At 35.4% G+C, this 26,998-nt stretch overlaps 5 protein-coding genes across 11 annotated transcripts; 3 read left to right on the top strand and 2 right to left on the bottom strand.

The window, feature by feature from the left end:
* Positions 1 to 38: 38 nt before the first annotated feature.
* Nadsyn (NAD synthetase) lies at positions 39 to 10,296 on the bottom strand. Of its 7 annotated transcripts, none has more exons than XM_017907833.1 (13): positions 10,102 to 10,296; positions 3,526 to 3,730; positions 3,193 to 3,448; positions 2,878 to 3,070; positions 2,557 to 2,797; positions 2,253 to 2,492; positions 2,058 to 2,173; positions 1,693 to 1,997; positions 1,414 to 1,622; positions 1,112 to 1,337; positions 867 to 1,043; positions 691 to 787; positions 280 to 308 (listed from the first exon to the last, which is right to left on the bottom strand). In XM_017907833.1, the coding sequence occupies exons 2-13, from the start codon at positions 3,669 to 3,671 to the stop codon at positions 280 to 282; spliced, it is 2,235 nt and encodes a 744-aa protein (XP_017763322.1). In that variant the 5' UTR covers positions 3,672 to 3,730; positions 10,102 to 10,296. The 7 variants fall into 7 exon arrangements, with proteins under 7 accessions (XP_017763320.1, XP_017763322.1, XP_017763321.1 ...); XM_017907832.1 differs by lacking the exon at positions 10,102 to 10,296 and adding an exon at positions 9,770 to 9,832; XM_017907836.1 differs by lacking the exon at positions 10,102 to 10,296 and adding an exon at positions 9,749 to 9,795.
* On the top strand, positions 4,868 to 9,804 carry LOC108553075 (cytosolic carboxypeptidase 2). The gene is made up of 15 exons (XM_017907838.1): positions 4,868 to 5,095; positions 5,165 to 5,382; positions 5,441 to 5,593; positions 5,676 to 5,989; positions 6,083 to 6,229; positions 6,293 to 6,404; positions 6,917 to 7,162; positions 7,240 to 7,572; positions 7,646 to 7,873; positions 7,995 to 8,086; positions 8,146 to 8,374; positions 8,460 to 8,556; positions 8,621 to 8,819; positions 8,889 to 9,104; positions 9,182 to 9,804. The coding sequence occupies exons 1-15, from the start codon at positions 5,023 to 5,025 to the stop codon at positions 9,798 to 9,800; spliced, it is 3,276 nt and encodes a 1,091-aa protein (XP_017763327.1). The 5' UTR covers positions 4,868 to 5,022; the 3' UTR covers positions 9,801 to 9,804.
* A 2,766-nt stretch (positions 10,297 to 13,062) lies between the features above and the next one.
* On the top strand, positions 13,063 to 16,831 carry Cyp4g15 (Cytochrome P450 4g15). The gene is made up of 8 exons (XM_017907816.1): positions 13,063 to 13,163; positions 13,373 to 13,607; positions 13,784 to 13,981; positions 15,039 to 15,291; positions 15,501 to 15,708; positions 15,799 to 15,987; positions 16,065 to 16,302; positions 16,379 to 16,831. The coding sequence occupies exons 2-8, from the start codon at positions 13,379 to 13,381 to the stop codon at positions 16,741 to 16,743; spliced, it is 1,680 nt and encodes a 559-aa protein (XP_017763305.1). The 5' UTR covers positions 13,063 to 13,163; positions 13,373 to 13,378; the 3' UTR covers positions 16,744 to 16,831.
* A 124-nt stretch (positions 16,832 to 16,955) lies between these two features.
* Positions 16,956 to 21,631, top strand: LOC108553063 (uncharacterized). Its single transcript, XM_017907817.1, has 9 exons — positions 16,956 to 17,356; positions 17,475 to 17,695; positions 17,776 to 17,967; positions 18,038 to 18,265; positions 18,359 to 18,534; positions 18,603 to 18,728; positions 18,961 to 19,072; positions 20,431 to 20,556; positions 20,972 to 21,631. Exons 1-9 carry the CDS (start codon positions 17,133 to 17,135, stop codon positions 21,070 to 21,072), a joined length of 1,506 nt encoding a protein of 501 aa, XP_017763306.1. The 5' UTR covers positions 16,956 to 17,132; the 3' UTR covers positions 21,073 to 21,631.
* A 985-nt stretch (positions 21,632 to 22,616) lies between these two features.
* LOC108553049 (myb-like protein X) lies at positions 22,617 to 26,951 on the bottom strand. Its single transcript, XM_017907799.1, has 4 exons — positions 26,685 to 26,951; positions 25,634 to 25,873; positions 25,399 to 25,551; positions 22,617 to 25,292 (listed from the first exon to the last, which is right to left on the bottom strand). Exons 1-4 carry the CDS (start codon positions 26,796 to 26,798, stop codon positions 22,617 to 22,619), a joined length of 3,183 nt encoding a protein of 1,060 aa, XP_017763288.1. The 5' UTR covers positions 26,799 to 26,951.
* Positions 26,952 to 26,998: the final 47 nt, after the last annotated feature.

The following is a 26,998-nucleotide window of genomic DNA, read 5'->3' as shown; positions in this document are numbered from 1 at the left end:
TATGGAATCGAATCTTTAATACTTTTGAACAGCCGCTCGTTAGTTGCATTATTAATATAATACAATCTAAGAGTCACACGATCCGTCCAGGTGGGAATCTCTTCATGACACTGCGTAGCCAAGGCTTCTTCGTAGAGGGCTTTCCAACGGAAGAAATCGCACCGATGAAGCAAGGAATTCGTCGATCACACGTACTGCTGACTAGCAAACTTGCGTTTCGATGCACTCGCAAGGCTGCAATATCAAAATGATAAGAGACAGAGAGAGCTACTGCTACGGTTAAACTACTACTCCAGGATGCGTTTTGTCTGCAACAGAGAATGATGCCGATGTGTGATGATTCCTCGGCAGAAACGCAACGAACGAGTATGCACACGGTGGGTCAAAATTACTGGATGGTCGTTCGTCGGCAACCCGCTCGACTTCGACTCTCCGGAATCGGTGTTTTTTCGTCGGTCAACGCTGTTTAGCTCAACATACACGCAAGGAAATCGTGCTTTTAGAGACGATTTCACGATGCTTTCGTCTCCTCCACGACTCGAGCTTGATCAGCGATAACGTACACTTGTTTTTTTTTTTTTTTTTTTTTTTTTTTTTTTTTTTTTTTTTTTTTTTTTTTTTTTTTTTTTTTTTTTTTTTTTTTTTTTTTTTTTTTTTTTTTTTTTTTTTTTTTTTTTTTTAGTTACTCACTACTGATCACGGCGTTGAACGGCTTGAATACGTAATTCGTCTTCGGCACGGTCTTTCGATCTCTCGGTGATTTCTCTTCGTTGAGAAGACGTTTCACCTGCAATTAGTTGATCCTTCTCTTAACAGTCGTCTTGATCTTTGTGTTAAGAATACGTTTGCACTCTGGCATAACCAACCTGTTCGTCGATTGCATTAAACTGCCACTTCCACATATGATTGTATAGGAAAGGTCGATGATCGAATCTATTGTCGTCCGGACTGTAAGTTTCTGCATGACAAGATGGTGTCAAGATAGTCATTTTATGCCGATTTATCGCATAACACCTATAAAAATGTTTCACTTTATCCGCCACCTACAAATAGAACCGAATTTAAATACGTGCGACAACAAAGGCTGATAGTTAATTACAACTACATTTACTTCTTTTGGTGTACAATTATCCCACATGTGAATAAGTCTACAGAACATAGCGAAGGGACCGGCACAATCCTGCTTTCTCAACCGGCCAAAAATACCAAGCTCCTTGTACGTCATACCCATATCAACTTCATCAAGCTGTGCGAGTTGCCCTCCTTGAAGGGGCTCCAACTCTGCGGTCGCAGGAGCATCCAAAATGCCATCCAAAGCTGTTATTCCATGTTTTCTCCTGAAACAGACACGAACGGTTGTTCGTAAATCTATCACAGAAAACATCTTTAATAAATATCGGTCTAAGTAGTGACCTAAAATAAGAAAGAAACGATTTTAAGTCGTTCTTTGCAATTCCGCCGATAGGATTGATATCAGCACTACTGCAATCATATTTCGTAAAGTATCCTCGAAGCGCTTCGTCAACGTTACTGCTCCCTAATACTAATAGACCACCAGGTCGTCCTCTAACCCAGAGCATCAATTGGGCAAACAAATAAGCTATTACCATTCTCAAGCGAGCCTTAAAAAATTACAAATAATTGAAAATACATTTATTTTTTAGAAGATCGAGATAAGAAAGGGGTACCAACTTGTATATTTTGCAGAGCTAAATTTTCTCTAGGAGATCCTCCTTGCACCTTAAATCTCGGAGTCAATCTGGTGACTTGTTGAAAAATGGTTAGAATAGCGGACACAGCAACGTCGATCACTATACTGTGATGATAAGAGCCAATCTGACTAGCGAGTTCGGCAGCTCGCGCTTTTGTTTCGGCGGATGAGTTTTCAGTACCCATGTAACACGTAATAAGAAGTGTAGCACACAATTGTTTTGGATCAGTTGGTACGTATTCACAATCGCCGACTATCTTCCTGATGTCAGACAATACCTGCGTGTCTGATGAAAGATATTTATTAAATGTTGCTCCTTGATAATCGCAAAAACTATGGCACATACCTCCTTTGTTAATCGAGTCCACGATCATATCGCACATGGAATAAACTACACATGCTGATGATGCAGAATCCACACCGCCACTCAAGGGTAAGAAAAACCCACCTTGGTAGGAGCGCCTTTTATAAGAAAAATAGTAAATAAATAGCAAATAGAGAAACAGATCATCGTAATCTGATTATGGATAAAATAGTGAACCTTAAATAGTCCCAGAGCCAGCAAGCAGGAGCCATCGAAATTTCTTCGTCAGGAGTGTGATAAACAAGTTTTCCTGTAACGTTCTTGTTTTCATAAGGACCTAAGTCTATATCGATCGGCCGATCTGGAGGATTTGAAATTAAATTTTCAGGAGTTAGAGCAAAGTCCACTTTCACGCGTGGATAACTTGGTGATCTGGCAGCTACATGAGACCTCGACCTAATATTGTTTCTATAAGTCCTACAAAAACGGAAAACAAACAAATAGTTCAAGTTAAAAGGGGACCTTAACTGATATTACAAACCTTATGTCTTCCAAATCAAAGGTCGCGACAATAACTTCTACCTCATCCAGAGCAAACTGTTTACCACGGTTCAAGATCTGACCGTTCAAGGTGATAGAAGATCCTCCATTAAAATAGAGTCTAGAGCCATCGCAACCTCTCAGGTTACTAAACATGTAACATCCACCCGATTTGAACGTAGCTGACTTAACGAGGTCTACGGTAACATATGCTTTTCGTAGTTCAAAGTATGAGCCACTGCCTTAAAAAATGAAAACATGTATAAATCGAAAAGAAAATAAGAAGTAAACTGATATAGACAAATATAGATCTTTCAACTACCATTTGCTATAATTTCTACGCCGTCCAAGCACATGGGAATATGATTGCTCATCGGGTTCCACAATTCTTCGCATATTTCGAAACCTACGCACGTGTCCCTGGTCGAAATAACAGCATCGCCAAATGGCACCACTGTCTGGTTGGTGATCTGAGATATCATTCTAGGCAGAAAGTAGTCCTCCACCGTGCGTTCCTGCATAAACAATTAGCATTTGTAGCTGGACGGTATGCAATGCTCGATATCAAGTCTAAAACTAGAAGGTCGGTAACTATTTCAATTTCCTATGCATCTCGCGTGCAATCTGAAAGAATGACCTTGGTCCATGGTGAGAACCACCTGGATTCCCTGTAATTGCCGTCCTCGCACATTTGCATCTTAGGTCTGATGAGCAGAATTCGTCGATTCAGAAAGGCTACTCTGCAGTTGTACGTCACATTCTTGTGCATGACTGGCATACCAACATCTATTAGCATATCCTCGGCAACGGAAGACTTGAGGATCGTTGCGAGTACTTCCCAGCTGTGAAGTAACGTGTCTGATTCGTAGAAATGGTCCTCGCAGCTATACCCGCTATTAAAGAAAATTGATTGTAAGTCTCTAGGTACTTTAAATAAACAGGAAAGGTATTTACTAATTAAAAATTTTACCAAATCTCCAGCTCTGGACCGCTTCTATAAGTAGCGCCAGCATCCTTAGCTTTCTGTATACTGTGCAAGATTCTCCTAGAATTTCCATCAAAATCCAGTGCCCACTGGTTCAACGTGCACACTGCTACCGTCACCGTGCGACCCATCTTTCAAGTGTTGTTCGTTCCTTAAAGCTTCAGACAAAGTGAAGGCTCACGTGGATTACCTGTAAAAGGCAGACAATAGTACGTTATTAACAAAAAGAATATGAAATTTTTTGAAACAGTCTAAATATTTTGTTAGAAGGGAACAACGATTGCCAATATATAAATAACTGATTGACTTCGACGTATCGATTGGAACCTCATTGATCGGTAGAAAGAATATTCGCCGAAGAAATAGCAGCACATCCATTCTCGAGTCCGACACAAACGTTGATTGATCAATAATTTTCAGAAGCAGGCAGGGGAGAGGGATGCAAATTGCTCGCTTTCGTGCGTTTAAACGGAAGAATGCTTGAGAAACCACCTGAGACACTGTCGGCGAATTCCTTAAAATGAATACAACTTTCTGGCCAATTACCGTGTCGTGATTAATTTCTGTAAAACGCATAGGTATTTCAACAACTCAGACGTCGTAAATTTAAAATCAAGACGTCAACACTACCAATTTCTCTCGCAACCTTTTCCACGGTACTGAGCCGTTTAGTCTCAGAAATTGAAGAATATTAAAAAATCTTAAAGCTTCTCTGAATAACAGGCAACTAGTAATTACATTCTCTAACAAGACATACTATCTAAAGAAAAATCGCTTGGCTCCATTAAAATTCAGAGGAAAGAATTCAAAAGTATCTTCTCTTATCTCACCTCATATCTATCTCTTTACAAGAATTACTTCTTTAGAAAGAAGAATATAAAAGCTAAACAAAGTTCTAACTATGTTTTCTTTAAGCAGTATGCTCGATCGTAAGACAAGACCAGAGGCACGTTGAAAAAGATCGATAAACGAGCCAGACTTGGTTCGATACGGAAGTTCCATCGGAGAAGAGCGACGAACCTCGAGAAACGAGAGAGAGCTTCGAACAATCATCGAGCCCACTGGCTCCGCCCCCGTTTTCCCGTTGTCAGGCAATCGACGGGCCAGCTTTTATAGAGTTCCTGTTGGGCAAAGTTCTTCCTCGCAGTTCACGCGCCGGATTCACCCAGAGAAGACACGTTGCGCTGCTCGAATCGTCACTTAACGGTGTTCTCTCGACAAGATTTGAGAGATGCGTTTGAAGAATGGTGGTGAGTCTGACTGGACGGACGTGTGAGAGAACTGGAAAGAAAGACGGGATAAAAAGTCGAAAAAATGAGCACTGTTGCAAAGTGTATATCGGATGGAAGAATTTCATGGATCGCTGACCGTGCTTCGAGGGAAGATAAGCTTGAGTATTCCGAGGGAAAGGAGGCAGCAAGGCTAAACAATGAAGAGTCCGACAGCGACGAGAACGGCGTGGTCGATGGAAGATAACGAGAAATGAGAGATCTTTCAACTGGCAGCAAGGTGAAGGAACTTCAAGCCATGCTCTTCCCAGTTCAACCGATTCCTGGTGAGTTTGCGTAGTGGTAGCTTCTCTCGCGAAGATCTAAAACACATTGGTCGTTTGCTGCTCACACAGGCAGTACGCTGGCAAACTTGAACAAGCTTCAGGAACTACAGTTGCTACAGCTAGGACAATGCGAGGTTCCACGACGGGAAACCGAATTGTCTCTGTTCTCTATGCCGTTTGGGACCAAGGATGATCAGTCGCAAGAAACGCTTCGAAGCCTATTGGACACTCGTTGCATGATAGATGGGATCACTCAGGAAGCTGCTAGATGGCCCACCGAGTGTCAAGTAACTATAAAAAGACGAAAAGAAATTACAATTATAATTTGGGTAATCACTATTTCAGGTACTTCCGGAAAGAGTTAGGCACATAGAATACGCTCCAGATGTTCCAGAGCCGTTCTACGTGCCAACCGGGAAGGAACCGAGACCAAAGCCACTAGGAGACGAATATGGAACTGTGATATTTCGATATCATCCTATCAGTATCACCAGTTACGTGAGTCCACGATCATTCCTATAAAAATCATTAATAACTATGGTCCGAGTGATCGATAATGGCTTCGTTCAATGCCTAACAGTTCAGTAGATCCTGCGTGGGTGGAAACACGGTCGCACCGTTTCCACCGGAATTTTCAACAGATTTAGAGAGGGACGAATCAAAGGACGACGATACAGCCAGAGATGTGCTTCTGATAACCAGAATGTCCGATGTAATAGATACCAACACCGATTTGCACTTTGAATCTCGGTTTGAATCTGGAAACCTTTGCAAAGTCGTGAAGATCACTGACACGTATTATCAACTTTACCTTAGAAAAGATCTTTACACTCAAAGACACACGCAGTGGTATTACTTCAGGATATCGAATACGAGGAGCAGAACGAATTACAGGTGAGTTGCCTTGAAGGTAGTCAAGACTTTTCATTAAGCAGCCTGAAGTAATATAGTAGGAATACGGTATTTCGAAATTTTAAACAATTTCAGAATATCCATCGTGAACCTTTGCAAAGAGGAGAGTCTATACAACGAGGGTCTTCGACCACTCCTGTACTCGACTGAGGACGCCAAGAAACGAGCCGTTGGTTGGAGAAGATGCGGAGAGAATATTGCTTATTACAGGAACGATTCATCGTACGTTATCTATGATCTTAATACGCTCGAACCACTTAATTTTTAACGTACCCTTCTCCTCAGAAGCGACGAGGAAAAAGAGAAACACACGTTGACGTTCAACATCTCCTTTCCTCATGACAGAGACACTGTCTATTTGGCACACTGTTACCCGTACACCTATACAGACCTACAGGTAACAATAGTACAGATGTCATACTTTGCTATTTCTTTCTATAAATCGATTGCTGGCCTAGAACTGAATTGAGTAATAACTCACAAAAATAATCGAAGCTCGATATTAATGGTACGATACATATAAATTATCTGAAGCAGCGTGTAACATGTAGCAATAGATAGCTATAGTATTTGTTATAAATAGTCTGATACATGCAATGTATAGGAACACACATCAGTTTGTTGAAAAAGTATACAAATGCAGCAGTGTTCTAATAATCTAGCATAACTGATCATGACGGTATCTAACGAACCTAACTCCATAACTATTATGAACTATGTCTTCTATATATAGATAATGAAGTTGTCACTATGTGCATACAACAGTGGCGTTGAAATCGGGTACATACAATCATTTTCTTCTTCTATTTTCTTCATAGCTTTAACGTAATCCAACTCTGCCAAAATTCTAAGCCGGATTATCGGAATTTTATTATATAAATAATCTGAAACAAACACGCAATATTTTAGGAATATCTTGCCAAACTAGTCGCGGATCCGGTGAAATCTAGATATACCAAATTGCGACTACTGTGCCGGACATTGGCTGGGAATGGAGTCTACTACTTAACTATCACTGCCCCTACTTACGACGAAGAGGCGCGAAGGAAAAGAGGCATCGTCGTCACCGCACGGGTTCATCCTGGGGAAACTCCATCTAGCTGGACGATGAAAGGGATTATTGACTTCTTAACAGGAGAATCGAATCAAGCCAGAGTTTAGTTCTTAATTTCTTTACCTTTCTCATGACTCACGGCCTTAACAGGCGTTATAACGTGACTTGGCTGACACAGGTACTCCGAGAAAGATTCGTGTTCAAGTTAATCCCCATGCTGAACCCGGATGGCGTTATCGTTGGTAATAACCGGTGCTCGCTGTCGGGGAAAGATTTGAACAGGCAGTACAGAACTGTGATGAGAGAAAGCTACCCTTCGGTATGGCACACGAAGCTAATGATACGCCGGTTACTGGAGGAATGCGGAGTGGCCATTTACTGTGATCTGCACGCACACTCTAGGAAACATAATATATTTGTTTATGGTTGTGAGAATAAGAGAACCGCCTCGCAAACAAGGCTTTCCGAACAAGTGTTTCCTCTGATGCTGCACAAGAATGCGGCTGACAAAGTATGCGATTAGGATAAGGATTTTCTTCATCTTTCAAGTAAACTTCAGTCTCGAGTAACGCTTATGTTTATAGTTCTCTTTCGAAAACTGCAAATTTCACATGGAGAAGGGTAAAGAAGGTACAGGGAGAGTCGTGATTTGGTCTATGGGAGTACAGAACAGTTACACGATGGAAGCATCAATGGGAGGAACAAAGATAGGCTCCAGGTCTGGAACTCACTTCTCCACTCAAGACTACGAGCAGATTGGAAAAGTATTCTGCGAAACTCTATTGGATTTCTTTGACCCGGACCCTGTCAAGGTATACCATGATGTTACTTCGACATTACAACACCATGGAATCTTATTAATATTCTTGTTACTTTTTATACCTACATTTTAATTGGATTTAACTGCGACGAATCACGAATTGGGAAACAAAGGAGAGACTGCGGAACAAAATAATCGCTAGGCTAATGAAGGGTGGTTCCAGCGCTGAAGAACCGACAAATATCGATTTAACGGATTACTCCAGGTACATTCCGATGCTTAAAGATTCTATTTAATCGTACTGTACTATGTTTCCTCTGTTAGCGACGAGGGAGACACGTCGGAGAGCTCAATCTCCGGAAAAGAAGAAATAGAGTTCACAGAAGGGGCATGGACTTATACTGTGAGAGAACCGATTGTTTCTCCTCAATATTTGTGTGCCCCACCGCCTACGCCAACATTCGTTCCTCTCAGAAGCTTAGAACTGGCGAAAAGGAGAAGCAAAAAGGACACAACCGCTAACAGAAGCTATCTTCGACGTAGGAGAATGCTGGTAAGGTGAAAGAAATTCCTTTAGTATTGTTCCTTTGTAATTAAAATAGGGTAATTTGGACTTACGTTATTACATTTCTATGTAGACTAGAAGAGCAGTAATGGATTTACCGACTACAGATCCAGGCAGTGATTTGTGCGACTATATTGATTCAGCGGATGAAGGGCTAACAAGACCAGAACGTAAAACCATACCACTAAAATCTGATAAATATAAGTTAAAAGTTTTAAAAAGAATTATATTTAGGTTCCTCGGCAAGAATTCGCGAACACGATAAAAAGGAACCTATCCAATTTATGGAGAAAGAGACGGAAGAAATCTCTAATAATGATTTGGTCTTGCCAGAAATTGTGAGACCTCGTAGCATGTCATTGGGCGAGAATTTCAGTGTGAACGTGGAGGCACCAAAGGCAAACAAACGGTCACACTGTCTCCGCTTGGTTAGGTAAGCATTTAAAAGAATGTTCTGATCGAGATTAAAATAATTTCTTATTTTCCATTTTCATTTCTACAGAACACTGAGACATCGTTCGCCCATTCCATTAAAAAGTCGAGACTTGCAAATCAAACTGAGTTCACTGCGACAACAAATATGGATGGGTATGCCATTAAACGTCGCAGAGAATATCGAGAAAAGCATCGAGCATCCATTAGTAAAGGGACCATTGAGCTGGGGAATATCCAATATGGCGTTAACGCAAAATAAAATGGATAGCGATGAGATACTAAAGTATGCAAGGTTCGCCGATACTCTTGATAAATATTCGAATAGTAGATTTAAATTTTCCATATTCCGATTTATTGCAGGGGCTGTACAAAAAAATTACAATTCCTTGAATACATTGGCACGGAAGACAAGATAAAAGAAATACAAAATAAATATAAATGCGTAAATATGACGCATTCGAAAGGTACTGGTTTAGGAATGGAAAATCAGCGCCAAGATCCTGAACGAAAATCGAGGAAGAAAGAGCCCTCTCTTAAGTGGCAGAAGATAATGAATTCTAGAGTAGAAGAAATGTGCCACGGCAAAACGTCTTTTCTAACGATTGACGCGGATTCTTTAAAATTAGTCACGCTCGAGGTACCGTCCAAAGTACAAACACGACAACACAAAGTCGAATCCCGAAGGAAACACCGTAAAAGTGGCGCCACCTGTTCCATTTCTAATGGTGGAAAAGCATCAAGCGTTACGAAATCTCAAAGGCATTTGCAAACACATTCTCGATCTCATATACAGTTGCAGCCGTTAATTGTTCCTTTATGCGACAGTTTTTCCTCGGATAACGACTCTACCGATTCGCGCACACAAAGAGTTTCTAAGAAAAAATATAAAAAAAAGAAACAAGCGAAGAAAATAAAGTCAACTCTTACAGCGGGAAGGAAAAAACGTACCACTAGCGCGAACGTATTACGCAACTCGTGAAAACTGGACTGTTTCGTTCAGTAACGTTCTTATTAGTCTCTTCTAACTGAAACTTTTTCTGCAACCATATCCTGTAAACGTTCGTCACGCCCAGTAATTATAACCGATTTGAAATAAATGATTTTGGTTACACGGAGCTTTCAAACACGACTACAAGATAACGCGTCGTTCAATTAATGACTGCAAAATTGTTATGTAACGAATCTTTACACGATAATGACACAATATTGTTATGTAATTAACCTTTACGAGATAACAACACAGATCTACCGAGCGAGTATGAAATAATTAATCAACTTACAATTTCCCGTTGATCCAACAGAAAAAGGAACAATCCTCGAAGGCTGTATTTAGATTCGCTATTAATCGCGCGTTGCTTGAATGACATGCGCGAAACTGTACTGTTTCCACCACGTGCTATTTACTAAAAATTGTCAAATCTTCGATGCAACAAAAACATAACCTCACAAATTGCGGTTAACACTTTCAGTATCGATTTCCATTTGGAAAATTCATCGTTATTACGTTATATCGATTAATAGAAATATATCTTAACAATGAATTTCAGTCAATGGAAAAGTTTTTAAAAATACAAATTTGTAAAAATCTTAATTTGACGTAATAGTTTCTACTACGTTATGCTCTCACTGGTACTTTCGTTTTTTAACACAGTTTATAAGCAGAACAATGTTATTTCGTTTAGAAGTCACTGTACGATATTCTTTTCGATAATATTTAAACAGTCTTAAAGGAAAACTTTAATCACGAATTTGACGAGTCTCGTAAAAACAGCTGCTGTGTTTAGTGAGGTGCTGCCATCTGGTGTAAGTACACGAATCACAGAACTGTAGATAATCATGCCCGAATAAACTTTCTCGTCTCATTATATCAGTTACCGCCACAAGAAAAATGAAAATGAAATGAAAGTGTTTTAAGAATACGTATGTTATTTCTTAACAACGATAATTTGATTAATTGAAAGGTAGGAAGTAGCAGTTCGTCTTATATATCTTCATCTTTATAACATTTTGTATGAACAATTTCAATAAAAATCTTTAATATTAAAAAACTGATTTTCTATCTGTAAATTTTATAATTACATTTCCTCCCTCATCTATACAAATGAACTTTTAGCATAAAAGCATCGATTATACTATATAATATTATTTATACAAGGTGTCCAAAGTGGGCCAAAATCAAACTGACAACCTACGTGTTACTAAGATCAAATACATTAATCGTACAACACACAATCTTTTTGTGATTTCTCTTTTGCGATTGAATTAATACTGCGGTATAGGCGAATGCAGGGAGCGTTTGTCGTAGCGAGTGGTATATGTCTGAATGGTATAGTAGCGGCATTATAGCGTTTACTATTATTTCGAATACAAATGGGATATTCGAAAGAATTCGACAATCGCTAATTCGACGAATGGAAGCCTGCAGAAAAAGACATTTTCGAACATTTCTTATAGTGTCACAAGTATCTTTTTAATAAAGCATTTCCATATTTCTTTTTCATAAAGCAAGTTATAAGTTTATACGAACTTTTTTCATCCATTAAACCTCAATAACACATACTCTCAGTTTGGACCTAACCTTTTCGGATGCTCTGTATCTGGGACCATTTGTTTCATTATTTCTTCTATTGATATATCATTGTAAAATTATAACTTGCACTTCTTGAAGTTATTACACGTAAATATATTAAACTAAATACGAATAAATTATTCTCATATATACAATAAAATATAATATAATAATACATAATATTATAGTAATTTCAACCTTGTTCTTTAATGCGTTAATTTGCATTCGATATATACATGTGAATACTTATATTCACTTCCTTAAGAGAATAAATTGTAACTACAAATAAGTATTTGCTTAACATGAATTTTCAATGCAGATACCTTTTTATAATATTATAATTAATTTGCAATAAAATGCTCCTGCGTAATATCGTTCTAATAAAATACATTGTCATATGTCATTAAGCCAGAAAGTCGGGTCATTGGACATTGACCAGGATATCCGGCGATTGTAATCATAAATACACGTAAGTTTTTCTTTTTTAAATCGAAATATGGATTATCTTGTCCAAGGATGGTCTTACGTGAGCTGCATTACAGCTGGAATTCAGTTTGAGACATTATTTCATAAGTCGCGACGTAATGTTTCATAACTTTCAAACAAATCTTTTTAAAGCACCATTTTGGAGAATTTTGTTCATTACACTGCAAACTTTTCAGTTTCAATCGATCGGGCTATAATACAAATCGACAAATACTCTATGAAATTAAACAACGAAAACGCAACGAACTAAAAAAAGTAAAAAAAATCGGATGTAATTTAACATTTTTTTATAATATAAATGCAAGTAATTATTCAATGGGAAGCAGCCTGAGAAGAGAATATGTTTAGCTGATATAATTTTCGGTGCTTATTTCCTTCTAATTATATTTAACGATATGTAAATAAATTAATCGATACATTATGGCAAAATTTAAACGAGTGTCGCAATAATACGTAACACAAGCTATAAGAACGAAGTCGATCATTTTTGTGCAGACAACGAAAATAAGAAAGCATTGTTTGTAAATGACAAAACTGCTGGCAAGTGTCAGGGGAGTAGGTCAAGGCGGAAATGCTCCCTACGTTTTTGATGACTTGACGTAATTTCTTTCCTTTTCGCTTTTTAATTCCATTATGAGATACTTTATATTCGAAATAATTATATCGTTATCGATAAGAAATTACTCTCGCTATGAATTTGTTGTCACTGATTAGTTTCTTCAATGATATCCATTTCCAGTGAAAATAAGTATAATGTTACAGCTAACTGGAGAAATCTGTGTACAGCTTTCTTTCTACGCACTAATAGATAATGCGATCATTCTCATTGCTCCAATATTTTTCATATCGTTATACATTATTGTCACTCGAGATAACACGATATATCACGAAGACTTATTTGCTTTCGTATAAAAATTACCCTTATCCTACAAACGTACGTTTAGAATCAGACTACGTTCAATTAATTATGCAGATATTAATTTATGAATGTACATACATACTTGAAAACGATTTTTCGTGTATGAGAATCGCATAAATAGGGAATATATTTACGATCGGTGTGGCAAAATATGATAAATGCAAAAAAATACAAAAGGACTCGAGTGGAAGTAATTATCAATTCTAATAGAAGCATGCCACAGCTAGTAATTAACGTCGCAAATCTCTGTTTAAGTAGGGGTGACTGTAGAAAGGCCCGGTTATAAAAGAGATCGCATGAAGTTGGAAATCCAGTTCGATGGTGGTTCATCGACAAGACCTCATCGTACAAGTGTTATAATCATTTAGGTGGGCAATTCTCTTTTCTCACTACACTCGTGAAAATTGAAATATCATATAGATATTAGCCAATATCATTTAGCTTTGAATTTGAGACACCGAGAAAATTCAAGTGAAGGCGTTCGCGATGTGATTACGTGATTCGTTTCTCAAACCCCTTCGTCAACATTTGCAATGTATACGGTGAAAATACAATTACGATTGCATTTTATTTTCAGATAACCATGTCTACGAGTGGGCCGGAAATAATAGCTGGGTCAATAGCGACCACTTCGGCCGCCGGATTTTCAGCAACCACTGTGTTCTTATCTCTTCTCATCCCCGCAGTCGTTCTGTATTACATCTATTTCCGAATCTCTAGGCGTCATATGATCGAACTTGCCGAGAAACTGCCAGGTCCACCAGCTCTGCCTCTCATAGGAAATGCTTTGGAACTTCTTGGAAGCTCCGACAGTAAGTAAACATTAAAAATAATAGTACCTTTAGTTAGATCAATAACATAATCCAAATAATAATATTTAAAATAATTCACGTTACCTTTCGAATCTATCTTATATATATAACCAACGAATCTAAATCATTTTTACTCTTCGAAAACATTGAATATCTGTATCGTTTTCTCGTTACAGCGATCTTCCAGAATTTGATAAAGAAATCAAATGATTACAACTCTGTGATCAGGTTGTGGGTCGCTCACAAATTAGTTGTCTTCTTGTTTGATCCTCGCGATGTTGAAGTGATCCTCTCCAGCCATGTGTACATCGACAAGTCACCCGAATACCAATTCTTCAAACCATGGCTTGGTGATGGCCTCCTTATTTCTAGTGGTAAGTTTCTACTCTAAAAAATACCTTTCTTTTATCCGGTTACAAATCTTTTAATTCAATACTCATGAAAAACATAGAACGAAGACCTTTTTCGTGGCAATATATTTTCGGTATTATTCAATTTGAGAATATCTCGTCACGATGACTGAGAAAAATAATATAAATTTCGCGTACGCGAAAAGGAGGCGGTTTTATCAATCGGTTATTCATAAGACAGTCGAGTAAAAGCAGCGAAATATAGAATAATTTGAAGGAAAGTGTTCACGAGCGACAGCGAGAGCTACACGACTTCGTAATCCGGTGAAGGAAGCGAGATGCAGTTTCACGATCGAATGCACTGTTATCGTAACTTTCTCGCTGTCCAGATAGTCTTTTTCTCCCCTAACGAAACTCTTTAGACCGTTTATCGCCCACGTAACCGAGCTCGACACATGTGTACGTAACAGCTTCGCGTGTAACCGTACTTGGTCGGCACGCGTGCAATATATCGGCATAAAACTTTCTTCGTACCCTTCACTGCTTCCCTCGCACAGGAAGAACTTTTGAATCGCGAACGATTCGTTGGAAATGCAGGAAAAATGCGATATGACTCACTTTCGTAATTTCATTAGTCGACGAATTTACTTTGCGAAATGAAAGATGTTTAAGTCAGTATTCGCAGTTATACTTTGGTTACGACATCAGTTTCTTTAATACTTTTCTTTCGTCACCAACTTTGGTGAAAATACAACCTGAAAGAATAATAAAAAAATTATTTCATTGAAATTACACATTCGCGAGAATGTACGTGATACAGATACTACAGAAACACGACTGGAGCGAGACAAGTACTTAACTGCTTGTTCTTTCTCTTCGTTTCTCTGTGCCGTAACTCGTAAACATATTATTTCGTAAATCATCTTTAGTCTTCCTAAGGGAGATCATGTTTTCTCTTTGAAGGTCTTCGTTTATTTAAACGATGCAGCTAAAAATTTGTAAATTTTCATCTTCATGTCGAGTTCATCTTTGGATAAGTTAAATGAACTGATAATTGGATGATTAATTATGATTAATACAGGTCAGAAATGGCGTACTCATCGCAAACTGATCGCACCAACCTTCCATCTGAACGTATTGAAGAGCTTCATCGACTTGTTCAATGCAAACGCGAAAGCTGTTGTGGAGAAAATGAAGAAAGAGGGTAAAAACGAATTCGACTGCCATAACTACATGTCTGAACTCACCGTAGAAATTCTTCTGGAAACTGCCATGGGCGTTTCCAAGTCTACTCAGAACCGCAGTGGATTCGAATACGCCATGGCCGTGATGAAGTACGTATTCCGTTTTTCCGTCCCTGTTACGCAAACGTTTTCTTCCTCTGGAGAAAGTTTGCTAATATTCCAATGTGCATGTACTGTACGAGTTATAATCGGTGTTGCATAAGCACTGGAAAATGGATGCATTTCTATTAAGAGTAAATAACTACATGTTATGTATGCGTATTTCAATTGAAGTTAAATAATTCGAAACTTATTTGCAGGATGTGCGACATTCTCCATCTACGTCACACCAAAGTATGGCTCAGACCTGACTGGCTGTTCAATCTGACAAAGTACGGTAAAAATCAGATCAAATTACTCGAAGTCATCCACGGATTGACCAAGAAAGTCATCCAACGGAAGAAGGAAGAATACAAGAGCGGAAAACGCAATATCATTGACACTAGTGCCCAAAAGAACGAAACCAAAGTAAGGAACGACTTGATTTACACGTGTACCTTGCCCATTTAATTTTCATCGAAAAATAGCATATTAATGCGGTATGTTTATAAATTTTAGACCAACACCGTCGTAGAGGGTGTTTCATTCGGCCAGTCGATCGGTCTTAAGGACGATTTGGACGTGGACGATGATGTCGGTGAAAAGAAGAGACAGGCTTTCCTTGACCTCCTGATCGAAGCCGGTGAAAATAACGTTATTCTTTCTGACAAAGAAGTTAAAGAACAAGTAGACACCATTATGTTTGAGGTAAAATTTAAAAAAAAAAAGTTCGATATTGGATAAGAAAACGTACAAGAAGCTAAATTTAAACGTGTGTTTAAAAGGGACACGATACAACTGCTTCCGGATCCAGCTTCTTCCTCACGATGATGGGTTGCCATCCTGATATTCAGGAGAAAGTGATCCAGGAACTCGACGAGATCTTTGGCGACAGTGACAGGCCAGCCACCTTCCAAGACACCTTACAGATGAAATACCTCGAACGTTGTCTCTTGGAAACGCTCCGAATGTATCCACCTGTACCTATCATTGCTCGTGAAATTAAAACAGATTTGAAATTAGGTTAGTATTTCACATTTTACGATGATCTTTTGTCTTTCATCGAAATCAATGTTAACGAAAATCACAAAAATTTCAGCGTCTGGAGATTATACTATCCCAGCTGGCTGCACGGTTGTTGTCGCCACCTACAAGTTGCACCGAAATGAAGACATCTACCCTAACCCACATGTTTTCAACCCTGATAATTTCTTACCAGAAAAAACCGCGAACCGTCACTATTACGCGTTCGTCCCATTCTCGGCTGGACCACGATCCTGTGTAGGCCGAAAATACGCCATGCTCAAATTAAAGATCGTCCTATCGACAATCCTCAGAAACTACCGTATAAGATCCGACATCAAAGAATCCGATTTCAGACTCCAGGCTGACATCATCTTGAAGAGAGCTGAAGGATTCAAAGTCAAACTCGAACCTAGGAAAATGGTAGCTGCTACGGCATAAGACAACGAGGACGCTTTATACAAAAATTCCGATTGAAAGGAGAAAATACAATTGGCGGGTTTCCCGCGCAATACGCAACAAGTTCAGCGCACTTTATTAGCTGGGCATACGTGACTCGTGCGCCGCACTGTGTGCGCATGCGCGGGAAGCCATATCTTCAGCTTATATAGTTGTGTATAAATATGTGTACATTTCTGTCGATCGTATAACGCGTATAGGTGATATTTACTATTTACGTTGATATTTATCTTCTGCAATAAATTATGCAGCCATAGCGTTGCGAAATTATAGTACATAGTTGTTATTATATTCCTAAAACTTTTTCCCCCATCATTTCATGTCCTGGTTACAATCTATTACCAAGAGGTTACGAAAAAGCATTTAATATAATGGCCGCAAAATATGGGAACGGAAAGAGGCACGATGTCGTGGAATTTTTAAAGAAGGATTATAAAGAATGGTCAAATAGCACGGATAATAAAATTAACGAATATATTGAAAATCATTCAATGAAACTGAAAACCTTGCCCGCGGCCCATGGGAAAGAGATAAGCAAAGTTATAGAAGATTTAAAAGCCGCATTACCAAACATAAGTCCCAAACAAGTGAGAAGGTTCTTGTTATCCTTATATATTTAAAATAAGTAAAATAATATAAACTACATCTATAAAAATAAGAGCAACTATAATATAGAATTACGTATAATTATATGACTATAATATTGTAACTAGGTTTTATATTCCATATTACGAGGCGATCCTTCTAGAGCTTAAAGAAGAAGGATATGAAGAAGTATTTCATTACATGAAAGAACTTTTAGATCTCGATGAAAAAATTACGGATAGAACACCTGGACTATTATCATGGAAGAAACCATCTTTGAAAGATCAAAAAGATTTTATAAATCATTTGAAGGATGGATTAATCGCATCTGAAAAGAGCAAGAGAAAGGGTACGAAAAGATGTCTCGATAAATTTTTTCGATCAAGAGCTCTGACTAAAGTTTACTGATTGAATAACCGAATTATTTAGGTAACCACGTTGAGCAAACAAGGTTACTTCTAGATGTGGCGTTGTTTTTTCAGTCGAAAACGTGGGAATGGTGGTGGATAGCTGAGCATATCTATCAAATTGCTCTTTCAGCTGCAAAATTGATCGTAAATGATGATGGTCGAACTATTACCCTGATACGTTACTTGTACGGTCGATTTCTTTTTTACGAATGTGAGTAACATTTTTCAAACTCTTCGTACCTTAAACTTTTTAAAAATTATACCTTTCATCATACAATTAGTGCAGAATCCAAACGAAGCTTTAGATTATTTGAAGAAGGCGCGAGCAGATTCAGAGAAGAAAATATGGAATGCGTCAAAAGTACTTGAAATAAAGCAAAATTCAATTTTCAAAGAATGCAATATCCTTCTGTATAAAATACTATTAATTTTTGCTCGCAATCAACGCTGCGAAAATCCCAGCTCCGCTCTGAATGCCTGTATAGAGGCTGCAGAAAGAGCTACCGAAGGTAAACTTTACTGACTTCCACCAATTTGTCATAAATGCAAAGTTAGACACAAAGGTACATCAGCAAATTTAATTAAAATAAAAATAAAAACAGCTGGAAATGCCGAATACGTGAATGAAGTACTTTACGAACTCGGAAAGTGTTATATGGCTGTAAACGAGACTAAAAGTGCGTTACAAAGCTTTTCCAAGTTATTAGCCCTCGCAAAAAGAACCTCGGATATCGAAGGCGTTTGCAATGCACACATGGAATTAGCATTTGCATACAAAGTAATTAACGTTTCATTTTCTCTGGTCAGTATATTCCGTTAAAATGTAAATAATACTTATGCATGTAGCAATTAAATGACAATGATTATACGGAGAAACATTTAAGAATGTGCCAAGAAAACGCAAACAATTTCGGCCTCGTTGAAAAACTTGCCGATGCGCACTATTATACTGGAGAACACTACCTAAGTCAGGTATAAAAATAAACTAAGATTTTAATTATTTTACCTTGTTTACAATTATTGTCAAAATGTTGCTACAAAAAAAGGTGAATTACAATAAAAATAGGATACAAAAAGGTACACAAACTACAATTATTCTTAACATACCATATGAAATAATTAAACAAAACAGTACTTATTTCATGCAGCAAAGCATACTGGGTCAAACGATAAAAGATTGCAATAATATTTCTCATTCATATAGGGGAAATTACATCTATCTACCACTCATTTGGAAACTGCTCTCAACTTGTACAATAGGCTCAATTTGTCTCACGAAGCTGATCGCGCAAGATGCATTGCAGGAATTTCTAAAGGTTCTATATTTAAAAAAAATACTATATATGTTCGCTACATAAACTTAAGAATATAACTATGAATATTGCTTGATCATTTCAATAACAATCAATAATACAAGATGTGTGTATCCATGCAATCTAGATTATGCATAAGATATTTACTCGAATATGTAGAAATACAGCTACTATTTGTTTTATTTTACACACTTTAACAATTTATAAATGTTTATATAACTCAGATCATATCGCAATATTGAGTACTTAATTACGTGAGAAATACAAGTTCCCTTTTATATATAAAAGAGAGTGTCCCATTTGAAGTTTCGTATTCAATTATTTCCCAAATTATAGTTCGTTTCAAAAAATGTTTCAAATGAAAATTACCCTGTTTCACAAGAGGGGCATCTTATAATCGTCATAAATTTTTTCCAGGTGGACGTATTTCCGAGATTTCAAGGGGACCTTGGTCTTTCTTAAAAAGAACTATATATTTTTGGGAAATAAACAGATAGTGCATTTCGGAGTGAATTTAATCCTGTTTAAAACTCATCTCCATTAAACGTCCCGAAAGATCATCTTTCTGGATTATTTCGTCGTTTTGTATATATGCATAACAGAAACTAATAACCGTTTTAGTTCGTGTTGCAAGCTTATCACAATTGTGACGGAGATATCAGTTTCATTGTGACTAACATTACGTGTTCTTCATTTACATTTACTATGGCACATTATACGCTTAACGACCTCGTCGATAAGATTTTGGTTTTGGGAGAGTGTCGACATAATTACAGGGAAGCTGCGAGGTTATACTCATCGAAGGTATTTACGTTATCATCAGCCTAGCCGGTCTAGACAGGTTCCAAAGACTGCAATAATCAGTGCAATAATTATGAGTAATCCTTACATTAGCGGTAAATACAAAATTATTACAACGTACCACGATTTACTGCATCCAGAAAGACGATATCATCAAGAGTGTATAATAAAGGTACATTTTAAACAACATTAAGTGACCTTGAACGACCTTCCAAGAGAAAAGCATTAAAGGTCAATGAATTCATCTTGAAACGCACTATCTGTTTATCTGAAATAAATAAATAAATAAACAGTTTTATTTTTTAAAAAAGCCAAGGTCAGTTTGAAATCTCGGAAACACGTCTGCCTAGAAAAAATTTTGTGACCATTATAAGATGCCCCTCGAAACAGAGTAAGTTTCATTTGAAACATTTTTCGAAACGAACTAGAGTTTGAGAAATCATTGAACGCGAAACTTCAAATGGTTTACCCTGTATGATAGATAATTGGGATTAAAATTTGTAGTTTTTCAAAAGTTCGGCATTCATACATATATGACATAAATAATATGTTTGTTGAAGGGCAAGAGAGAATCGAGAAATACATAGAATTATTATTACAATGTGGTGAATATGATAAAAACGCAACGCTGAAACTTTGTCGGTGGAAGAGTTACAGAGAAACTTTCTGGACTGAGAAGACACATGGTAACCAAGATTAAATTTGAATTTACTATCCATCGTCATGTACTACTACAATATATATCTATCTTTCTTTTCATACGTACTTATGCTATATACATACTTCATTGATTTTCTTCAAATTTCTCATTACATAGTACGTACATACATTAACACTGACTGTCGTGTTACGATGGCCACAATTTCTTTCCTTAAAGTCTAAACATTTAACGGACGATTACTTAAAATACTAAAATCTTTGCAAACGCACATAATTCATGATCTTATGATCCTATGGTATTTTTTAATCATGTCAGAACGGTTTTATGTTGATTTCGTTATTTTAATATTACCTATATTAAACATACTGTGGACGAATATAAATATACCATTTTATTGGAAATTATAATGTTATTGAATATATTCATCGTGAATGTTTCAGACACAGGATCGGACTTCGAAATCCACTACGAAAATTCAGATACGGTTTCATCGGCAATATCTTTTAGAATTCCCAACGATAAAGCAGTATCACAAATTTGAACATCCACATATAACAATTACGCTTAATAAAATTGATTCTTGCGAGAATTCCACCGTTTTTATTTTACATTATACTTATTCAATTTTACATGTAAATATAAGAGCTTTGTTTCTTCGGGTACGATTGCGATAACTCTTAAACGAACAACTTGCGCATAATCGAACTTGTATTCAAATTATACCCTCGACAAAGCTTACTGAATTTTGATTGAATAAGATAATTATAAAACAATGACTTACTAATTTTTGAAATAGTAAGAATAAAGACACTAAAATGAAATGAATAACAGTATGTGGCGATTACATCGTTAACCCGACCGACGGTGCTTTTTTTTGTACAATTATATATTAAAACACAAAAATCCTTTATTAAAATATTTGATTAAAAAATTAAGGTATATGTATATTCAACTTTTAGTGTTTGTGGTCAATCTATAGCACAGTGAGGTCTACAAGTTATAGAATCGTTAAGAAAATTAAACAAATATTTTTAACTCCTCTTGAAAGTAAAGAGTATTACCGAATCAAAAATTAAATTTCATGAGCTAAAAATTAATTGTGCTAATAAAATATATAAATTTTGACACATTTCCTGCGGATACATTGCACACAAATGATTGTTCAATTCTTAATCTATGATACAAAAAAATACACAATATTGGATGGAGGAAATTTATCTTTGAAAATTTTTTCACTGTAATATATTGCAATAAAGTAACTGTATTAAAATATATTAAAGGTACAAATATTTCACATAGTACCTATACTACTAAAAACGATATATCATACATTGTGTGCAATCAATAGTATCTGTCAATTTTTAAAAGTACACAAATTTTTAATTGTTAGTATCATTAAAAAATAAATCAATTAATTTTCTAAGTGCTAATTATAGAAAAACACTTCAATAGAATTAAGTAGTTAAAAATTAACATTAAATATCTTTAACTAATGCAAAGGTAAACTAGTACAAAACCTGTGTACAAAATACTTTTTACTTATCTTACAAGAAATTTTACTTATCTTAAAAAAAAGAATAAAATTTCAAATATTAAATTCTGCTGCTAGTAAAAATTAGTTTGATCATCCTTCCCAATTTTTTTTTTTTACTTTGAAAGTAAATTCTTTAGGAGTATATACTATAGTCTTTTTCGTTGCACAGTAAAAGATACTAAAAAAATTAAATATCATTCCTAGAAATCACATACAGTTACTGTAAGACAATCAATTACACTTTCATCATGAATTATGTAAATTACAAATTCACTATACACAGTGCTATTTATAATTCAGTAATATATTTTCAATTAATTTTATATTGAAATATAAAATCGGAATTAGTACTTTAAAATGTAAACTAGGATTGTGTACTTTATACAAATTTCAAGTAGTAATTGTTACATTTTACATTTTTTATGTGAATATGAATTAATGATAAAAAAAAATTTTCTAAGTAACAAAAGCAAAGGGAACTTGACCTTTATAAACTGTAAAAACTATACTTAACTTTCATAGAAAAATGGTAATTAATATAGTTAAGAAAATTACTCCACGTGGATACCGTTCTCACTTTTGGCATCGTCCATTTTAAGAGGTGGCATATCAACACTGTTTTGGATTTCACGTGATATGTTTTCCAAAGTCTCTGATTCGATGGAATCATTTTCGATGTTTATATCGATAATCTCTTGCTGTTTTTGAACTTTTGCGCTTGCTAAGTCCAGTATTTCTTGCAACACTTCCGCAGCTGCATTTGCAGAATCACTAGCTGACTCTTTGTCTTTTGAAATATCTAATTCCGAAAGTTCTACACTACTTATATCAGTACCGATCTTATCATTTGTGCTATTTTCTTCCTGTAACACAGTCTCCTCCAAAACTTTCGATTCTTTCGAATCAATATCACTTGTTTTTGTTTGTATTTCATTGTCGTCAAAGACTTTAGTTTTTTGCATACATTTCGGAGACTTTTTATTAAGTTCTTGTATATCATTCATATTATCGGATTTTTCGCCTATTTTTTTCTTCGTTTCTTTATTTTTATTATTAGCTTGTTCAATTTTTTTAGAAGTGTTAGTTTTATTTTCTTCTATAATATCATCATCCAATTTAGATTTATTTGAACTTCCGCTATCAACTGCTTCAATTTCTTGGTCAACACACGTTACTTCTTCTTCTTCTTCTTCGCTATCTTTAGCATCGATTCTTACATCTTCTACCTCTTCTCTTTGCTCAATAACGTGTTCTTTTTCTTTTTCTTTTTCCTCCTCAGTGACATCTTCTTTTCCTGTTTCTTCCTCTCCCTTTTCATTAGTAATATCTTTTACTTCTTCATTGATATTTTCTTTTTCTTCTTCTTCAATAACATCTTTCTTTTGTCTTTCTTCAGTAGCATCATCATTTTGCTCTTTTGCTATGTTACTTTCATTGTTTTTTTCTTCATCTTTCATTTCTTTATCTTCTCCTTTACTATTTTCTTGTACATCTTCAGTATCACTGTATAAGATTTCCTGTGTTTTTTCTGTATTCACATTTTCATCTTCTACAGATTCACAAATACTTTTATCAGTCTTATCATTGTCATTATAATTGTCTTCACATTCTTTTTGTTTATCCTTTTGTTCTTTAGTTTCATTTTCATTTTGCACTGACTTATCAGCAACTTCAGTTTCTTGTAAATCTTTTGTCTCTTTCACTGTTTTATGTATCTGATCATCATCAGATTCTTTCATAACAAGTTCTACATCAACTGCATCTTCTACTGCATCCTTTTTAGAGAAATTAATTCTACTTTCCGAATCTGAATTAACATCTATTTCATTATTTGTATTTAAATTCTTTTCATCTTCCATCAATTCTTCTTCATCATCTTCTACTGTAATTCCTATAGTTTCGGACAAATCTTCCGATTGATCATCAACTGCTTCATTTGAACCTAGTTCTTCTTTTATTAAACTGTCACTTAATTTTTGTAATTTTAGTTTCGGTTGTTTGTAATGCATCAATTTGTGTGTTAAACCCATAAGTTTATTTTCATAACTGGCTCCACATTCGTCACATACATATGTACGAGTTTTGAATATATCTTCTTTACTGTCAGATTCTGATTGTAATTCTTCAGGAATGTTAACAGTAGATGATTTTGTAAATTTCTGATAAGTACTCCTTTTTCTTCGCAATAATGGACTTTTCTCAAAACTTTTCTCAGAACTTTTCTCAGAACTTTTCTCAGAACTTTTCTCAAAACTTTTCTCAGAACTTTTCTCAGTTTTATCCTTTGCAATTACATCTACTGATATAAGTGATGAAGAGTTTGTTGACTTCAATTGGTTTTTCTTTGACATAACATCTTCATTTGACGATTCGTCACTTACATCTGCGTTTTTATCTATAGCAATGCCTCTTAAAATAGTTTTTAATTTTTTACGATTATGTTTACTGTCAATATCTGCATCAGACAAGGATGATCCAGTTGCCCGTTTATGTCTTGTTAAGATTCTTTCACTTCTTTTACCAATTTTTGGTACAGGAGAGTCTGAGTCGGAACTTTGACTAATATTACGAGTACCGTTATTTTGTCTAAGATTCCTTAACTGTTTTGTAACAAGTTTTGATTCCTTTACATTGTTAACACTAGCTTCTTTTACATCAATTTTATGCTTCTTGTTAGGTACATCTTCATCATTTGTAGATTTTATACTTTTAACAGAACGTTTCTGACCATGCTTTTCTGTATTATCTCCTGTAACTACTTTACTAGTTTCCATTTCTTTATTTCCATTTGCCAAATCTTTGTCTGTTATAACATATGCTTTATTACCTTTGTCATCTTCATCAATCCTATAAAGCTTCTTCTCTTTTATTTCAGTATCCTTTAATACATCTTTTAAGGAAACTGTACAAAGTTTGATTTCTGTGAGATTTTGTGGTATTTGTTTCTTAACTTCATTTGAATGCATATCCATATTTTTCCAACAAGTTTTGCACACAATGCTTTTTGTTTTGTGAATTTTATATGTTTCATGACCAATTTTAATGGAATCATGACATTTACTACAAACTTGTAACTTTGTTTTCTCTTTTAATTTGTTATTGCTTACTTTGTTACTTTGAGATCGCGTACGAGTCATTTCGTCACTTTCTGATTCTTGCGAAGTATATAAATTTGTACGAGCAGATTCAGTAATAGTGGTTTTACGATTTATAACAGTAGTTTTTATCTGTAAAATAAACATGATAATATAAAATACTATAAACAACATAAATTTAATGTATATGACATGACATAAATAATATGATTTAATATAACATATAAAAAGATATTACCTTGGGAAAAGTTAAATAATCTATTTCCTCATTGACTGTATCATTCAATTTAGTTGCAGTTTCTTTACATATATTCTTTAGATCCAATAACAAATCTATTGTATATCGACAAGATAAACATATTAATTTATGTTCTTCATAAGATTTTCCAAGCTATAAAGATATACCAAGAATAATGTAATTAATCTTAACTAAGTATTGTAATTAATGAATTACTATATTAAATATTTCATACTTCATAACTAAAAAGTTGTTGTATTTTATCAAATGAAGTACGTTGCAAATCCTTCTCTTTACTAATATCAAAGATGAATTCGTTTTTTGCTGGTTCACGACACAAAGTACAACACAGTCTGCGAAAAGCTGCCCTTTGCTTTGAACCACGTTTATACTTTTGTACAAAAGAACTACATTGCTTTAATTCATATGCACATTTATGACAAATTTTAGTTGGCAACTGATCTGCTCTTGGTACCTATACAAGTAATAAATAATTAATGTGGTTAGAAATACATCAAAACAAAGTAAATATCTTTTCTTCCTGAATCAAGAATTAAAACTATAATAGAAAGAATATGACAAAATGCAAAGAATTACATAATCCATTTAACATTTGTTAAACTTGCACTTATCAGGGTTTGTTTAAATACAGAGTTACATTTAATTTGTAATATCTTATGCCTTTTTATATTGAGAAACAAAATTTCCGATAAAATCAATATCACTTTTTCAATGTAGTAGTTTAAAATGTATATATAGAAAATTATGTGCATGACTGAAATTGAGGTGTCTTCAATAAATCTCCTATAAGAATATAATAATGCAAAAGATTCTAGAAGACTCCAATAAAACAAGCAGAAATATATGTCTGAACTTTTAAACTACTGTAGAGTACGAATCTGCTATTTAATCATATAAGAGAATTAATCATGAACTTTTAAGTTCTATACAAAATAGTATTGCTAAGATTTCGTAAATATATAAAAATAATTAAACAATTTCGCTTAACCTCTATCATAATCTTTGTACATTAATGGCTTAACAAATTTTATATTACTGTTATTCATAACGAATAATGATACTAATAATAATAATAAGAGATTTTTTATCATATTTATGTGTAATCTCAAAGAGCTTAAACACACCCTTTGTTCGAATATTTACGTTATTCAATGTGCACAAATATCGACGCACGCTCAGATTTACTCTATCAAATTTAACAAGATTCGAATACTCCACTCGCAAATTAATGATTTCAAAATACATATTTCTTTTGATAAGAGTACCTTGACAAGTGAGCAGGTTTCAAATTGATCGCAATATATTTGTTTATTATCCGCTGTAATATCCAAGAAGACACCTTCATCGCTCGCACATAGAAAACAGTGTTGTGTTGGCATACTGACACAGAAAGGTTAATGAACAAAAATAGATTAGTTAGAAAATAATCTACACTCAAAAAAATCAACTATAATTTCGAAAACAATGTTAATATTTCGCGCCTAACAAATAAGGAAATTCGTTAAGACGCAGTAGATTGGCGGTAATAGTGTTCAAAGATGGCGTACAATGTACATGCAACGTACATATTCGACACGTC

This window comes from Eufriesea mexicana, unplaced genomic scaffold, assembly GCF_001483705.2.
Source record: "Eufriesea mexicana isolate 0111107269 unplaced genomic scaffold, ASM148370v2 scaffold9187, whole genome shotgun sequence".
NCBI classification, from domain to species: domain Eukaryota; kingdom Metazoa; phylum Arthropoda; class Insecta; order Hymenoptera; family Apidae; genus Eufriesea; species Eufriesea mexicana.
This window is presented reverse-complemented; position numbering and strand designations above follow the sequence as displayed.

Excerpts from the sequence above, each read along its gene's own strand:
- Nadsyn (XM_017907833.1), bottom strand. The coding sequence starts at position 3,671 with ATGGGTCGCACGGTGACGGTAGCAGTGTGCACGTTGAACCAGTGGGCA. Across the intron at positions 2,493-2,556 it reads TTTGATTTGGAAGACATAAG|GACTTATAGAAACAATATTA; the intron begins GTTTGTAATATC and ends CCGTTTTTGTAG. Across the intron at positions 1,623-1,692 it reads TAGCTCTGCAAAATATACAA|GCTCGCTTGAGAATGGTAAT; the intron begins GTTGGTACCCCT and ends TAATTTTTTAAG.
- LOC108553075 (XM_017907838.1), top strand. The coding sequence starts at position 5,023 with ATGAGAGATCTTTCAACTGGCAGCAAGGTGAAGGAACTTCAAGCCATG. Across the intron at positions 5,096-5,164 it reads CCCAGTTCAACCGATTCCTG|GCAGTACGCTGGCAAACTTG; the intron begins GTGAGTTTGCGT and ends CTGCTCACACAG. Across the intron at positions 8,087-8,145 it reads GATTTAACGGATTACTCCAG|CGACGAGGGAGACACGTCGG; the intron begins GTACATTCCGAT and ends TTCCTCTGTTAG.
- Cyp4g15 (XM_017907816.1), top strand. The coding sequence starts at position 13,379 with ATGTCTACGAGTGGGCCGGAAATAATAGCTGGGTCAATAGCGACCACT. Across the intron at positions 15,292-15,500 it reads TACGCCATGGCCGTGATGAA|GATGTGCGACATTCTCCATC; the intron begins GTACGTATTCCG and ends ACTTATTTGCAG. Across the intron at positions 16,303-16,378 it reads TAAAACAGATTTGAAATTAG|CGTCTGGAGATTATACTATC; the intron begins GTTAGTATTTCA and ends CAAAAATTTCAG.
- LOC108553063 (XM_017907817.1), top strand. The coding sequence starts at position 17,133 with ATGGCCGCAAAATATGGGAACGGAAAGAGGCACGATGTCGTGGAATTT. Across the intron at positions 17,696-17,775 it reads TGAAAAGAGCAAGAGAAAGG|GTAACCACGTTGAGCAAACA; the intron begins GTACGAAAAGAT and ends CGAATTATTTAG. Across the intron at positions 18,729-18,960 it reads GAGAACACTACCTAAGTCAG|GGGAAATTACATCTATCTAC; the intron begins GTATAAAAATAA and ends TCATTCATATAG.
- LOC108553049 (XM_017907799.1), bottom strand. The coding sequence starts at position 26,798 with ATGCCAACACAACACTGTTTTCTATGTGCGAGCGATGAAGGTGTCTTC. Across the intron at positions 25,552-25,633 it reads AACAACTTTTTAGTTATGAA|CTTGGAAAATCTTATGAAGA; the intron begins GTATGAAATATT and ends ATATCTTTATAG. Across the intron at positions 25,293-25,398 it reads ATTATTTAACTTTTCCCAAG|ATAAAAACTACTGTTATAAA; the intron begins GTAATATCTTTT and ends TTTATTTTACAG.